Source organism: Calidris pugnax, unplaced genomic scaffold (assembly GCF_001431845.1).
Source record: "Calidris pugnax isolate Ruff unplaced genomic scaffold, ASM143184v1 scaffold81, whole genome shotgun sequence".
Lineage (NCBI taxonomy): Eukaryota > Metazoa > Chordata > Aves > Charadriiformes > Scolopacidae > Calidris > Calidris pugnax.
In genome coordinates this window covers 9129355-9145817 of record NW_015090880.1, presented here as the reverse complement: position 1 = coordinate 9145817, position 16463 = coordinate 9129355, and the positions used below count along the sequence as shown (strand labels likewise).

General features: G+C 39.2%; 1 protein-coding gene across 1 annotated transcript; it reads left to right on the top strand.

Annotated features, from left to right (window-relative positions):
• The first annotated feature begins 2326 nt into the window (after window positions 1-2326).
• LOC106890792 (chromosome unknown open reading frame, human C3orf14) lies at window positions 2327-12683 on the top strand. The gene is made up of 5 exons (XM_014946813.1): window positions 2327-2403; window positions 3987-4068; window positions 4804-4927; window positions 9692-9766; window positions 12406-12683. The coding sequence occupies exons 1-5, from the start codon at window positions 2328-2330 to the stop codon at window positions 12547-12549; spliced, it is 501 nt and encodes a 166-aa protein (XP_014802299.1). The 5' UTR covers window position 2327; the 3' UTR covers window positions 12550-12683.
• The last annotated feature ends 3780 nt before the right edge of the window (window positions 12684-16463 follow it).

The following is a 16463-nucleotide window of genomic DNA, read 5'->3' as shown; positions in this document are numbered from 1 at the left end:
TTAAAAGTCTTCGTTAGCTGTGTTTAAGTGCCACCTAGTGTTACAACTCACCAGTTTTGCTCAGAAAACCCCTTCTACGTTTTCAGACTAAAACCAAATTGCAGGGTGACAAAAAACTTAGGGTCACAATGCCCAAATTTCAGTCCTTAATCCATATTTAGGGACTCATGGAGTACACGATCCCAGGCCTAACACTTCTACTGCAGACTGTGACCAACAACAGAGAGATCACTCCGGTGTTAAAGTGTACAATTAGCACAACTGGACAGTAAGTATCAGTTTTCAAATTTTATACCAGTGATCCAACAGTAGGTTCACACAAAGAGGGAATATTTAATGAAGACTCACATAAAAACTTTTAAATATTTTTTTTCCTGTAAGATGCACAGTATAACTGAAAAACTGGGGGGAGAGGGGGGTCGGATGACACAAAAATCTGCAGAGTAGGCTACAATCAGATGCCAGTGCATTAAGATGTGCAAGAGAATGCTTTTTCCTATTTAAGTGACTCTTAGCCATAAAGCCCCGTTTCTGCAACCAACTTCATTGTGGGTGCTTCACAGATACAAGGAACCATCTATTCAAAACAGCCTGTTACTGGGGATTTCTGGCTGTTGCTAGCAGTCTTTTTTTTTTTAAAAAAAATAAGTTTAAAGCTTATATTCTTGACAAGCTGGAAACTGAGCTAGGTTAGGTTTCTCTTCTAATGAAAAAAGAACATTAATACTGAAAAACTAAAAGCAGAGTTTATAGCTCATTAGCTATGATCTTACAGAGTGTTTCATCCACTGTCACATAAAGCAGTCATTAAGAAATTATGGTTTCCATCCTGTCTGTTTCCGCAACACTGAACAATTGATAGTATCTGTAGCTTAACTAAAATGTTCTTTGCATTCTCTCCACAAATGGCATATATAATGCTTTATGTAAACCAAACTCCAATTTGTCTTTATTCTTTCTGAAATTCATTAAATGCTACAGGAAAGAAAGATCACCGCCATTACGGAGAACTGGTGTAGCTCAAAGAAGAATATGCAAAACACTTAGGCTTTCCTTTAAATTTAGTGAGACCGTAACCATTAGCTTTTCACACCATTAGAAATGAGGACAGGCTCCTATTTTTCCCTATCATTTATTGGGAAGTCTTGTCTTTAAATCACAAGGGGGGGGAGGGGGAGGGATTTTAAGTACTATTTATCCTGACTGCTGCAATATGCAATAAGCAGGGGTAAGCTGACAAGCGCATTAAAGAATTTCTACTTAATTATATGTCATAAAGTGAATTAATGCGTTTGTTGCAGGAATATAAAATCAGAGAATGGAAAAAATGGAAAAGAGCTGAAGAATATCACAAGAAAAAGCTTCTGATCAGCAGTAAGAAAGGCTCGTGACGAGATGCCTTAAAACGCTATGATCAGAGAATGTTTAGAAAGGAAACAGGGAAGACAAGTGATTTCGGAAATCACCCTCAGCTACAAACGCATGTCCATCTATCCGGGAACAATGAAGAAAATGAAGAAAAATAAACTTTCAGCTGTATTCAGCTTAGGATTGTTTGGTTTATGGGTTGGTTTTTTTCTTTTTGAAGTACAACACATTCACAAAAAAAGTGGATTGTGCTTTTTTTTTTAAAAAAAAAAAAAAGTGCCTTTAAGCACTTTTTGATGAAACATGACTATAAAGGGCTAGAGTGAACCGCTGTAACTCTTCAGCTTTGAGGCCTGGAAGAAATTCTGCTCTCGACTATACAGATGGCAAGACCCACACCACGGGGTTTGGAAACGCTCGTGGAGAATCTGGCTGGCACTCACAGCACTCTTCCCCTGCCAAAAAAAACATATATGTAACGCTGTGCCTTGTGCGGGAAAGCAGCGCCTGCCTTCAAATGCAGGGGTACCTCACTAGAGAGCGCCAGGAGCTCGCTGGGGTGAGCGGGCTCGGGAAGGAGTAAGAGCAGGCAACGCCACCCTCGGCAACAGCTCAACGTCACCCGGAGAGGGTTCGCTCTTCTTTGGCGCCGTTGGGCTGAGAAAGCCCCAAAAGTGTGCCCAAACACTCGCCCGATGTGGCGGGCGGGCGCTGAGGGGAGCGGGGCGGTTGCCGCCATCGGTTTCACGGCGATCGGTGCCACCTCAGACCGCGCGCGCCGCCTCAAGGGTAACGGTCACGACACGAGCCCACCCGCCCGTGACGGCTGGGCCCTGCCTCCTCTCGCTCCTCCAATCCCAGCGGCGAAGGCGGATCCCGACCTCGCCTGATCCCGCCTACCGGGGCGCCGCGGCGCCAATCAGCGCCCACGGCGAGGCTCCACCTTTCCGGCCGTCTCCATGACAGCGGGGGAGACGGTCGAGGCGTCGTGGCGGGTGGGTGGCGTCTTTCCTTTTCGAAGCAGCGAGGCTGAAGGTAAACTAGATCCGCGTATTTACTGATTTTTCTTCTCTGCCTTCTTCCCCCGCCCATCCTACATCGATGGTACATTCCGACGGGCTCGTAGGTCCTCCGTCCCCCCGTCCCCCCCCTTTCCCAATGGTAGGGCTAAGGGCGGCGCCTGCCTGCCCTCGGTGCGCGCCGCCCATGGCCCTGCTCTCCGCTCCCCTCAGGGGCCGTGGGCCTGAGGCGGGGCCCGGCCCCCTGCCCTCAGGCGGGGTCTGAGGGGCTTCCCCAGGGCTCCCGAGTCCGCTGGGGCTGAGCCTGGGGCTGCCGGTGGGGCCCGGCCCGCAGCGGCCCGGCCCGGCTTCCCTCACGCCTTGACAGTGAAGCGGTCGCCCCGCGGTGCTGCGAGGGGGAGGACGCCCGCACCGGCTGCTTGTTTATTTTATAGTTTGTAAGCTAGGCTCCCCTGAAGGAAAGAGGTGCGTGCGGTTGCGGTCCCCCCCTGCTTTAGTCTCTCCCGTTGCCTTAAAGGCCCTGCCTGATGGGGGTGGATCTTGCCTGAGGGGGAGAGCGCAGAGGGGGTGTCCCCCTCACTGAAGGAAGGGGAGGCTTCAGCAACGCATAGGCCAGTTGCATAGGAGTATTTTTCAGAGTGTGGGGAAACACGCATCCCTAGAAAATGCGCTCTCCTGAAGTTAGAGTGCACATGTAAATAACTTACTTCAAAGTCCAGTGTGGATTTCTTGACAGAGAGGAGGCCTTGCCTAATGTTCTTGTATCTGGATGAAATCTTTTAGTTCTCCCACCCTTCAACATTGTGAACATGTATTAGGGCCTTTTACTTTCTTTACTTCTTGTGACAACAATACAATCACCTCTGACGTGAAAAAATACTGGGCTGTAAAATGCTTTGGTCCCTCTGAAAAGTGCTGTAGGATCTTGATTTGCATGCAGTGGGCAGTTGATTTCCTTCATATTTCAAAAAGTAAGATTTAAACAATTTAAGCTGTGTATCCCATCACGTGCTGTGTTACAGTACTGAAGAGCTGACCTCAAGAAGTTTTCACTTTTTCAAGCACTCAACCAGTTTAATTTTTAACTGGTTTAGTAGCTTAAGTTACTTAGTTCAATCATGTCTGTACTTAGATTTCCTATGAACAGGACACTATCTGTGAGAGGTAGTTATAAAAGATACTTGCAAGTATAACTTTGTTCAAGGTAACTTGACAAAAGCCAGAAATCACTAATGTAAACAGTAATACACAAATTACACAAAAGCACATGGCTTCTGTGGGGGGTTGTAAGCATCTGAAACCTGAGAAAAATTAATGCAAAATTTGAAACTTGAAAGTCAAATTTTAGTTGTCTCATAAATTATTAGAATCTAGTAAGATTTTCCTAAAACGTGAACATTAGTAGTGTGCATGTATTCAAAGTGTAATGTAACAATGTCTTGCAGGGAATATTACAATTTACAAACAGGTGTTACGTAGATAACTGATACATAAATATAATGCACAAACGTTTTTAACATGGAATTGTTTGATACTGAAAAGTGTATGTTCGTGTATGTCTTTGGAAGATTTTGATTTCACTTGGTTTTCTTTTAATAGAGTCACAAAACTGGGGCAAAGGACTGAAGATGTCATCTTATTTGACTCAGGAGGTTCATCTTGCTAGAAGGCATGAAGAGATGTAAGTAATTGTTTCGGTGCAGCAGCCTGCCTGGCAGCAGTTTGTGTTGTGGTCCTTCCAGACCTCCCTCCCTGCACACAACCATCCTGTGAACAGTGAATCTGAGCTCTGTGCAGAGCACGGTGGTATTTCAAGAAGGGGTTGGTGTTCCAGGAGGTGGCACTCTTCCTTCATGAACTATTGGAATTAGCATCCTTGATTGCCGTTAAGGGTATTTAGGTTGATGAGGGTTTTGACTTCCCATAGCGGTACTGCTTTAACTTCTCCATTGTTAACCTCCTGTCACCGTTAAATTCCTATTTGGGGAAGGTAATTGGATTCTCTCACTCTGTATCTCAATTATAGAATTGCTTCTTTGTTGCCCTGTAAACTCAGATTGTGAAGCCAATACAGTAATGATTCAGAAAAATCTGCTTTTCTTGTAACAACTCATACTTGCCAACTAGCAAGAGTAGTACTGATCGAGTCACCCCAACCCACCCTGCCTTTCCTGTTCTGGGAGATTCAGCGCTTCGAAGCACCTTAGCATATGAGGACTGCTGGTTGCAACGTTATAGCTTCATACAGGCACAGCAGGTGGTGGCTGCCTGTACCTTTTCCCTCCCCCAGCACACCCACCCTACAGCCGGCTTAATTAGCCCCATAGTTTTGAGAAGACTGGGTAAGGTAAAAAGGTTATTTTCTAGCTCCTGAGCAAAATGTTCTACCCACTTAGCAAAATGTTTTCCTTTGTAGACTGTCTCAGAGATCAGAGCTGCTACAGCAGATGGAGACTTATCTAGGAGACAAAAAGACTAAAAAGACATGGCAAACTCAAGCAGCTGATGCAGCTCGTAAAAGGAATGCAGCACTTTTAAATGTAAGTTTCTGCAACTACCAGGAACCGCATTGAAATATCATGGTTATGTAGCTTAAAGAAATTTTTAAAAAGTGTTTGCTCTGTAGTTATCGCTTGAATTCTCCTATATACAGTTCCCTCTGTAAGTTGACCAAAAGTATTAAATGAGAAGTCTTCATTATCTGGTGGCATCACTACCTATTTCCCATGCCCTTCTTATGTGAGCCTCGTGGTGGCAGCTGCTACTATCCTTTTTTTTAATTATTATTTCTTTTTAAAGTACATGTAGAGATGCAACACATGCTATTACGTGTCTGCCTAAGAGAACTTACTCTGACAGGACTCACAGCGCCTTTACATTTTTATTCAAGGTATAGGGGTATGCTTGGAAATAGACACCGACCAGGCTGTAATGCTTTTAGTCCAGGGTAAGAACTGTTCTCCCACTATGGTGGTGGGAAGCTGTGGAAGAAGTTCTCAGTTTAATGTTTTTCTTTGAAGAGGTGTAGAATGACTTCAAGAATTTGACTTGCAAGTTTGTAAAAACAGTGTTTGGTGTTTCTGGCTCTTCCTAGTAGTGTTGCTGTTAATAATGTTAGTAGCTGTTCTACATACCTGTTGTCATATTTAGGTAAGATTTATGTTTCCTAGGTAAATTCAACAGACAGTTGAGAATGGGTAATTAGAAAGATCTAGGTTTGATGGCAGGGACTGGAATGCTAAAACCTCTTTTAGAATCTCTAGTTTAGGCATCTGAGTTTGAAGAGATTGCACTTGGCCACTGACATGAGCATGCACTTGAAGAATGTTTGTTGGTGGTTCAGGAAACAGCAGAAAACCATACTTCTTGTGCTTTTGTTTTAAACTCTCACTTATTACGGTTCCATTTTGCATGCATTGTGTTTACTGAAACAATAAGTTTTACTCTAGAAAATGACAAGATTCATTTGTGTCACTGAAAATTTTTTGTTTCTGCATGCAGAACCTGGTCAAGATTTCGCATTTTGGATAGGTATAATTCTATTGCAGGCCCTCTTTGTATTTAAAGGGAAGGTATATTTAGGGAGTGGCAGACAAGGCAGAACCGTTAATCAGAGATGCCTTCTTAACTACTCTGTGACGAGGAAGATTTTTCAGCTTGGACCCTGGTAAACTGGTGTATTCTGGGCTGGGGAGATCAAACTACTCTGTGGTGGGTATAGACGAGTGTAGGTGCTTCAGAAGGAGAGTGAGAGGTGGATGGTTGGTTTATTTTTTCCATAGTTCGTGCTCCATTGATTTAGTAATTTCAGCCATTATGACTCCCATTTTCTGTATCCACTTCATAATAGATTTTTATTTAATAAATATTGTTGTGTGTAAATTGTTTGTATTTTATAACTGCATTCTCAGTTAATGTATACAGGCGAACACAATAAACATAGGGTATATTTCTGCATGCTGAAAGCTTGCTGTATTGGAAATGTTAACAATAGCTCAGACATATACAGAGTGTAAATATTTTTGCAGCTAAACAGATATTTGCCATCTTCTGTCACATCCTCAAAATTGTTCCTTTCAAGTGTCAAAAATGTTGGTGTTTGTACGGGAAAAAAAGCAAAAACATATGTATCAAAACAAATTCTGTTGCAGGATAAAGTAGCATAAATCAGTTTAAATCTATTAATTTTATACTAGTTTTAACAGGCATGCACTCCTGCAGATGCTTTCTGATAACAGAAGAAAACAGGAAAAAAAAAAATCTATTCAGAATAATATATGAGAAGCTTGAAAACAAGACTGATTAATGTGCCAGCTTCAGAATATTGTTCCTGATACCAGGCACTGTACATTTCACAGTTACCATGTGGAGAGTTGTTGATTTGGCCTACTCAAAAATACATGGACATGATGAAGTGTTATTTTTTTATTTGCATTTCTGTTTTTCTGCATGTAAGCAAAATCAGTTGTTTTCAGTATGTGATCATAGCAAAAGACATTTTTCTTTCTCTGTGCTAGTTGATATTTATGCACAGGAAAGCATTTCAAAATTAATTTATTTACTAATCAGTCGGAAGCAAGGAACTAAACATTTCTTTTTAACTGAATTTTTAACATTATAAGCCCTTGCTCAGGATTTTAACATAATTATCATAATATTTTCCTTGATGTCTTTAGAGGGAGGCTGCAGATTGTGGAAATCTGTATCAGTTGGTACTTATATAATATTGTTGTAATAAAAGCAGAAATTAGACTGGTATTTATAATCTATGACCTTTATTTGTTGGTAATATTTCTTGTGTTTAGAAATATGTCTTGCTGTGCAACAGCTTATAACACGATATAGAAAATAAAGAATATGCTATATTATAGTTAGTATCGGGAAGGTAGTTTAGACCAAATTTGCTTTCCTTCACAGGCCTGTAATTTTAGAATTATTTAAGTGGGATTCTGCCAGACTGATATCAATATAAGTGACAGCTGAATTTGGTCCCCTAAAAGTGATGCATGTGTCATGCATTCCATTTTACCTCTGGGGAAGGGTCTTGAATTGTTTTCGTTCCAGTCCTTGTGGTTTTAGGGGAAGCGTTGTAAGATGCTCTCTTTTTTCAGTGCTGTGACATATTAGATTTGCTATTTATTCTGAAGAAGTTTAAACTGCTGATGTATTTATTTTTATGTTGATGATGAGAATTTCTTTTTCCTACAAAGCTTAGCAGTTGTACAGACACCCGAGAAGTGCCATCTAATCTTTCAGTAGTTCCAGTTATTTTATAAAGCATGCTACACCTTCCAGCAAAAATTTCTTTCACTGTCTGTCAATAAATCAGGATTCTGAATGACAATAGACTGCACAACATACAAACTAGAGTGAGCAACAAAAAGACACATCCAATATCTAGGCTATGCCAAAGTGACCTTCTCAACTAAACATATATGCACAACTGCTGTCTCCTTTCTTGCCTCAAAGACACATTTCCTATCACCGTAAACATTCCAATGACTTAGCTGAGTGTAAAGATAAATAATGAACTTGATTGGTATTCTTCCTTCCTGTGAAAATTCCTGCAGGAATTAGGAAAAAGGTATCAGGAAGGAGGAAAATCGTATGGAAGAATATGAAATGAACGTTACAGATTAATCTTTCTTTTCAGTATGGTGATAATTTCTCCAGACGTAGTCTGAGCCATACTGATAATGAGCTTCATTTGGCGCTATTTATGGTGTATCTGGTCTAAGTACATGCATTAGAGAATTCCTTGCTTAGGTTAGCTAAGTCTGTATTGTCCTCTGTTATTTTGACATTGTGACTTCAAATGGGGTCCATCTTTGCCCATATTTCCCCACCTTGTGTTTACTCTCTGTTACTCTTTTCTTGCCTGAAAAGGGGCAGCCACTTGCTGCTTCTGAGGATTTGGATAAATCTGAGACTTAGTTTCCTCTTTCTCAGAATCATTTAGCTTCCTACAAGGGTTTGCACTTTGCTGTAGAAAAGGGAGAACAGTTTTGCTTAGGTTTGGGTTGTGCTTACGTACAAGAGAACAGTCATGCTGTAAAAGGAATTAATGAAGTGGAATAAAGTGAACACTGTAAATTGAATTAACTGAGTGTATCTATACCACTAAGTTGAACTTCAGCTAACAGTAAGACTGTTTTTTTGCTTTTATTAATCATACTCTACTGAATTTGAGTCATATATTTCAAGCTAAACTTGAGTCTAGCACTGTTTACTTATTGATGTATTCAGATTGGCTAATATTCAATACCAGTAATCATGTTTGGTCTCTCTTGTGGATGTGCTTCTCCAGAATCTCACTCTTCTTTTCAGCGGCAGTGGTGGTGAATATTTGGGAAGTCCCTTTGGGGAATTTCCTCTCTCATTTAGTTTTTCTGTTGTACTCTTCACACCCGCTCTCTGCTCCCAACTCTGCCATCTGCTATACTTTCTTTCCCCCTCCACTCTGTTCAGCTTTGGCTTCTTCACACCCCACTCCCACGTCCCTTTCTGTCTCTCTTCATCTGCCCACCACTCAATCTCTTCAATGTTTGGGTATGGAACTAAGCCCACAAGAATGGGTCAGAACTTTAAAGGGGGAGGGCGGTTAGTTTGGGGGGATGTTTTGATTTGTTTGTTGATGTTGTTTTTTGGTTGTTTCTTTTTTTAAAAATGTATTTAGGCCTCTGTGAATCCAGCACGCATCCACTGGACAAGCAGAAACCCAAATACTGATTTATTTTTTTTTTTGTAAAAAAGCTATGTGAGGTGCATTGTCATCCAAGTTTGTCTAGTGAACAGCTTGCTGCAGCTCTACATTTTTGTGCACATGTTATGCATGCATATTAGCAAGTCATCTTTGTCTTGAGGAGTAAAGATCTTGCACATAATTTGCCTAGTTACTTTACAGTTACAGTAGCTAGAATACATACTTCAGTCTTCGTGCAGCACAGAGAAAACCATTCTGCTCCCCACCCCATTTTTGTAAGTTTTAGAGAACAGAATTTAACTGTAATATGCCCTAGTATCCAGAAACAATAATTGTATTTTGCAGCAACAGTTTTATGTTCTCATGAAATTTACTCTTGTATCAAAAAGGTACAGCAAACATATTTAGGATGTTAGTCTTACTAGTACAAGTTGGATTTCAGACTGACTAAACAGAAAGATTTGAACTTCAGTGTTATTATTTCAATGCTGTTTAGCTGATATGGGTTCATTTAACTGAATGTCTTTATGTGAGTGTGCATTTTCCTTTTGATATGCCCAGTGTTTGTTTGTTTTTAAAATGTACTTTGCCTGTGTTTTAGGATATAGAAGCAGCAGAAAAAAAGCTGCAAGAAAGAGTGTGTTTACTTCCACATCCTGATACTGTTAAGTTAGAAGTAAGTCCTCGAACTCTGTCTTTTCATTTGCTGTTTACCAAATATTTTGCTTTTTTTCCCCTGAAGCATGTTCTTAAAGTGAAAATAATTGATTTTAAAATCCAGTGACTGGTATAGCCAAAGGCCTGTGTACTGTGTAGCAAGCTGAACCTAAATTCTGGGGCAAGGTCCCTAGATTCTGGAGCATTCTGGTGGAAATATTTAGCAGCTTTCAGATCTATACAAACTTCTGTTTCAAAATGAAGTCAAATATAAAAATGAATATTGTAAATATCAGAAGATTACTGTTTATGTCAGATCTTTTTAGTTTAATGAATATTGTAAATATCAGAAGATTACTGTGTTTATGTCAGATCTATTTAGTTTGGTTTATATGGTCATCCCATTTTCAGTTTGCTACAGATTGTCATTTTCACATTTCAGGGTCAACAGTTTATCAGCATGAACAGAGAAATTTTTACTTCTCAGGGTTATTTTATGGCTGTCTGGGAACTTATGAAAAGTACTGCTCCTTTTTGATTTTTGCTGAAGTGATGAATGAATGATGAGGACAGAAACAGTCCTGGGAGCAGCAATTGGAGCACAGCTCTTCCTGTGCAAACTAAACACCTCAACCACGAGGCACCTGACTCAGATTCTCACTTGCTTTTCTTGCACCAGTGGTTTGTGGGTTCTCCGTTGTGCGTTGGCTTAGTTTCCACAGGTATAGTAGCACGGAGCAGCCCACGCTAGTTTGTGTGCTAGGGCACCATCCAAGGTGGGGAAAGGTATAGATTTTAGCGCTGTCAGCCTGTGAAGAGAGGTGTACTTTACATTAGTTTCACACCTGCTGGGCAAGTGTTGTAATGCTTAGGCTATTACTTAAATGAGAGGCATCACTTCTTGTTCTGGTGATTAAAGTTTTTGTCTGACGTTGCATTTTGTAAATAGCCTACTCCTATCTGCTCCACTGTGACAGGATGCACACTCAGTATGCCCATTCAGTGATTTCTAATATTTTTTTTATACATATTTTTAGGCAAAAGGGTACATTTTTTCTTAGATACCTGTACGTCTTGAATAATGCTAAGAGAGATGCCAAAGTTGAACCTATTCTGACTGAGCTCAGGAGTAGTTTTAGACTCCTTGGGGACTTTCAAGGCACCTCTAGAGTTGTTTGGATCAGGTTTGGACAGCTTCTCCCTCTGCCCTGTGTCAGGGGTTAAGCTGCTTGTGTCACCTAGACCAAAGTCCATGCAAATTGGAGAATGCAGAGCAATTGCTTATGGCTGCAGAGATGTCTACACGCTGCACCAGTGGCTGAAGTTTAGAGAGAACAGAGTTACTATTTGAAGGAGAAGATCCTATTTCAGCCTTTTTTTTATACTTCTAGAGAAGAGCGCTATAAATAGTGGTAAAAGAAAACTTTCTTTCATGGTACAAAATTCTTGTGCGTGCTTTGTTCCAAAACACTTCTGAACATATTTCACTCAGCCATATATGTGTCTGTATTAATATACTTTGAAAGTTATGGCTATAATGGATCCCCAGCTTGCTAAGTCGGAGTAGTTTTGTGTGACAGCACATATGCTTGTCAAAAAAGATTCTTTGAGTAAATCTGTTGGAGAAAATATTTTTGTAAATCTGCAAGAGCTGTAGTTATATCTGAGTTACATGTAAGGATCAAAATGATTAGCCAGGAATCTAATACTCTGCAGGGAGATGTTCAGTTTTGTGGTATGCTTTTTCTATGTTATATACTAAAACAAGTAAAGAAAAAAGATTCAATACATATGTACCGTAAATGTTTTCTACTACAAAATTACTCTTTTCTGAATCGACATCAATGTCTAAAAATACTTACATTGGTAGATGGATTAAAGTGTAGGCTTTAATACAGCTCTTTGATCACATTATTGGGGGGGGGGGGGGCAAAAATAGTATGTGGCACTTAAAATTTTCTTCAAAATCCTAAAACCAACAAAATTATCCTTAGGACACCAATACAAAAATGACGAATGGTATGTCCATTCCACGGATTAAAAAAAAAAAAAAAGTTATATTTATTACTCAGAAGCACAAGGTAACACAGAGAAAGGGTTAGATAATCCACAGTGGTTTTCCTAGACCACATGATAATTATACTGATGATTGATTTATTTATTTATTTATTTTAAATCTGTGATCCAAATACTGGAGCCAATTACTTTGTCAGTGATTTATCACATCTAAAATTTTACTCAAATATTTTGAACTACATTATGGCAAACTTTTCTAGGATAACCAATTTACATAGCACTTTCCATTTATAACATTAAACAATTTTTTACACTTCAAAATTAAATTCCACTAACATATGTACTTAAATATAAAAGCTGCTTTTGGAAAAGTTTATTATCATGGAAAATATTTTATTAAAGGTACTGTGAGGGTCTAAACTAATCTATTGCTTACCACAAGAGGGCACTTTCAGTCACTTCACAGTTCATGCTGCAGAATGAAATCTTTCCAGACTGGTATTTTGTGTCATAGAAGAGATTTGAAATTTCATGCTTCACTTCTGAGGCAAGATTTAATAATGCGTTTCATATCTATATTGTTTTTAAACGGGCTGACACAGATTTTGAAATTAAGTTTATTTTTTCTTTTATCTTTCTCAGACTCTCTATTGGGCATCAATAAAAGAATCTCTTCCCAAGTGGGAACAGTTTCTTTTAGGAAGAGCAGAAGTTCCTATTGGTTTTACGAAAATGAAAACTACAAAACAGAACATAAGCTACCCAGAAGAAGATTCGCAAAAATAAACACTCTAGGTTGCTTTTGTTTTGTAACTTATGGCTTAGGCAGACAAGATCATCCAAATCAGGCAACGGAATATCACGCCGTTAAATTGTAATGTAAATCATATAAATGAAAATTAACCATATTGGATAATTTTCTTCTGTTGTCACATTGTGTATAATTCTTTATTCTGTATTAGAGAAGCAATTGTCAAAGGGGCTTTTAGGATCAAAAGTGAGGAACGCTGGTATATAGGTACCCCTCAAGGTAATTGCTTTTTCAGTTTGAGAAGAGTTTTCGGTTATTTTTAATCCTCTGCTTCTACATATAAGTGTGATGTGTAAAGACAGATTCGTGCATTATCTTTCTTCACTGCAGTCATCCGTGCTGTGTGTCTCTCTGTGGATGAGGGAGAAAGGAGGAATTTACCGTTAACAGGAAAGGCAGGTTATTCACATGGGACACAGTAGCCTTGGTTTAGCACCAGGAACCTCTGTAAAAACCTTCATGAGAGCAGCTGTAGAAGGAACACCTTGTATTTCTGCATCTTGTTTGCCCTGATTTTTGTCGTTGCCACTTTAATCTCTTCTACACCCCGTTCCAGTAACCACTGCTGCTTTTCCCAACCTCCTGCTGCCAACTTTGTATTTCCTGTCTAATGGGTGGGTAAAGAAAAAAAAACCCTGAAATAAATGTCTAGGGTTTTTTGCTACTTCTATAGGCTGCTTTTAATGCTATTTTCTTTACATAGACGTAATCTACAAGTGAGAACTGTTGTATTTCCTGTCTAATGGGTGGGTAAAGACAAAAAAAACCCCCGAAATAAATGCCTAGGTTTTTTTGCTACTTCTACGGGCTGCTTTTAATGCTATTTTCCTTACATAGACATAATCTACAAGTGAGAACTTTTGCTTAGGCATGAAAAGTTTGAAAGAAGCAAACTGAAAGGTAGCTGGCAGTGGCTGTCAAGAACCAAGCATATATAGAAGTTGAGGAGATAATATTTTAATTTTCAGCCATTGAACAGCTCCTCTGCTTCCTCCTACAGAGGTGCAGTATTAATGAGTTTTGATTGTACAATAGGCTAACTTTGTATAAATTTTCACTGCTCTAGTGCACTGCTTTTTAAAGGATCAGTTCAGTGGAAGATCCTTCCAGGTGTGTGACTTGGCCTGCAGAAATTTCATCCTTCCTAAGCAAAAGAAACCTAGGAAAAAAAATCTTTTCTTAAAATAAGAACCTGGAGACTTGGGTCAATATATTGTTAAAATCTGATCTCTCATACAACAACAAACTTCCACCTCCAACCTGGAGGTAGGAGGAAAAAAAAAAAATATACCTCTGCTGAGGTTATGAAAATGTAATTATTACAAATTTTGCTAGGCTGAAAGTGAACTGCTATGTAGAGATATTATTTTTTTTTAATAGTAGGGATATTTTAATGACTTTTATTTAAAATTAGGTACTTTTTAGCAATATTTCTCATAAATGTCCTGGCTGCTTTGGATCTTTGCACTAAAAGCTTGTGTTGATTTAATTAAACGTAGTTAAGTTATTCACTGATTAGCTGCTGGTGGGGAGTTTGTGGTCCTGTCAGAACTAGAGAACTAACTTCTAGCTGAAAACTATAGGAAGTTTGGGTAATCTTTAAGTACCAAAATCTGCAGACACTGTTCTCCCTGAAATTAGGCACTCAGTTTTGTCTGAATTTAAATTAGCTAAAGAATCACTGACACGATAAAATCAAAACTTCAGCTGCGATATAAAATTGCTGTGCATTTTCAATGGGAATACTAAGAGTTCATTTAAAACTTTTTCTATTGAAGTGTCCATTAAACTGATAAGTTTTTACAGAAACTGCCATCTTAGAAATATCCTGTTGAGTGGGTGTTGGTGTTTGTAACAATAACGTTGTTTTCATAATATGTGATGGCAGATTAGCACGCTTCTCTGCAGTGTTGTTAACAGTTGTAATTAAGGAATAAACAGTAAAGGGTGTCAGTCCGATGACAATTTCATCTATAGTGTCACAATACAAAATGTCACAAAATATTAGAACTGTTATATAACTACAAAAATATCAAATTAGGCTTTCATCTTACAAGCAGAGAGTTTAAAAAAAAAAAAAAAACCTGGCATAGAGACCATTGCAATTTTATACCTACTCCGTGTTCTGTCACAAAGACAACTTGGTAATATTTTCTTCTGTAAGATCACAATGTGGTTCTCAATCTGATTTAGCGGGAATGTGTATGGATCTTAGAATTGTAGAGCTCACATTTAAAAAGCAAATAATTGGACCCAGTTGAGCAGACAAGAAGGAAAAAGCTATTACGCACCGTACCCAAAATGAAGGGATGGATGAGCAGTTAGTTGCTAACAAAGACTAGGATTCATCCTGGTCTTTGCATCCAAAGGGAAATCACTTAAACTAAAATCTGGGCCCCTAAGTACTTTATACGTGTGAATAATCTGGGTCTTTATCTCTTTGGACTCCGCCTAAACACTGGGACACAATGCAGATCCTCACTATCTCCTGCCCCTTTTCATTTCCCATGGAGGGAAGGCTGAGCTGTGGACCAGGAGGGAGGGCAGCTGGACGGCTGAGGATTTGGGAGCGTGCTGTGAAAGGCACCTGCCAGCAGTGTTAGTGTAGTTTCTGTGCCACAGTTAACTGCTCAGATGCTGTGTTTCTGATTATTTTGTTGTTATTGGGCAAAGATATTAAGATTAAAATTAAATTATCTTATTTTCATAGAAGGAAATGCCTTTTTTCTTTTTCTGCAGCATAGCTTTAGAAGCAATAGGGTAGCTAGCACATGGAAAATGATATAGAAACATATCCAGAAAGGGGAAAAATGAAGAAAAACATTTAAATCAGGAATGAGTATAGGTGAGTGCTCTCAGAGACAAGAGCCATCATGTTGGCCTGTGGTCTGATATAAATAAATGCAATTACATAGGAGTGTGAAACAGCCCAGCAGTAGGGGCAGGGAGGCACGCAGCAGGGCCATTAAGGTACAGGAGTGAGTGTTTCCTGATTTGGCACGGACCTCGGGGCAAGCAGTGGCAGGGAACATAATTATATGGTATCTCCTGTTAGATTTGTTGAGTGCACAGTTTTACTATGGCTGAGCTGGCTTGCCACTTGCATTTCTATAGCTACAAATCTGAGAAAGCAAATGTTAGTTAAGATTAAGTGTTTAAAAACCTACATTTTTTTAATTATTTTTTTTAATCCCCAAAAAGGATTGATACCAATAGGGTTTAATATCAGCTTAAAATGAGATCTTCAGTGGGTATTCTTCACCAAGTCAACGCTGTTACTTCAAACATATTGATTCTGTGTAGTTATCCCCATCTTGTCCCAAGCGCGTTTATGTATATAAATAATATATATCATATTTATATATCTTACATTATGTATGTATCTTATGTAATTTCCTTCCCATCTTGGGTAAATGTTTTTTTTTTCCCTTAGAACATAACCTGCTACTCTGCATTAACTTGCTGCTCTCCTGTTTGTGCTAACATATATGTATATGTGAGATGCAACGGTCCCAAGAGCCTGTTGCTGTTTCTGCTTTTCCAGTGGGTAAGGGAAGGCAATTAAGAGGAGCAGTAAGGAAAACCAAAGGTTTTGCCTGTTTCTAAGTTAATCTTTGAGTATCTTGCAAGAAGAAATAATTAATAATCCTTTTTTAGGTTTAAGCACAGATGAGTAACCACAGTACTAACCCAGGAGCACAGCCTGTTCACCCATCTTGTCACCTCTCCCATCACATTCCCGAGCTTTTTACTTTCTCAGTTATTCTGGCTGTGGGGGCAGTAGCAGAAGGCATGTTAGTTTTCCTTAGGATAAGAAATTTCTTACTCTGCAGAATCTTTCTCGAGCCTATTAATTTCATTTGAGAGTACATATGAAATAATAAGGGGT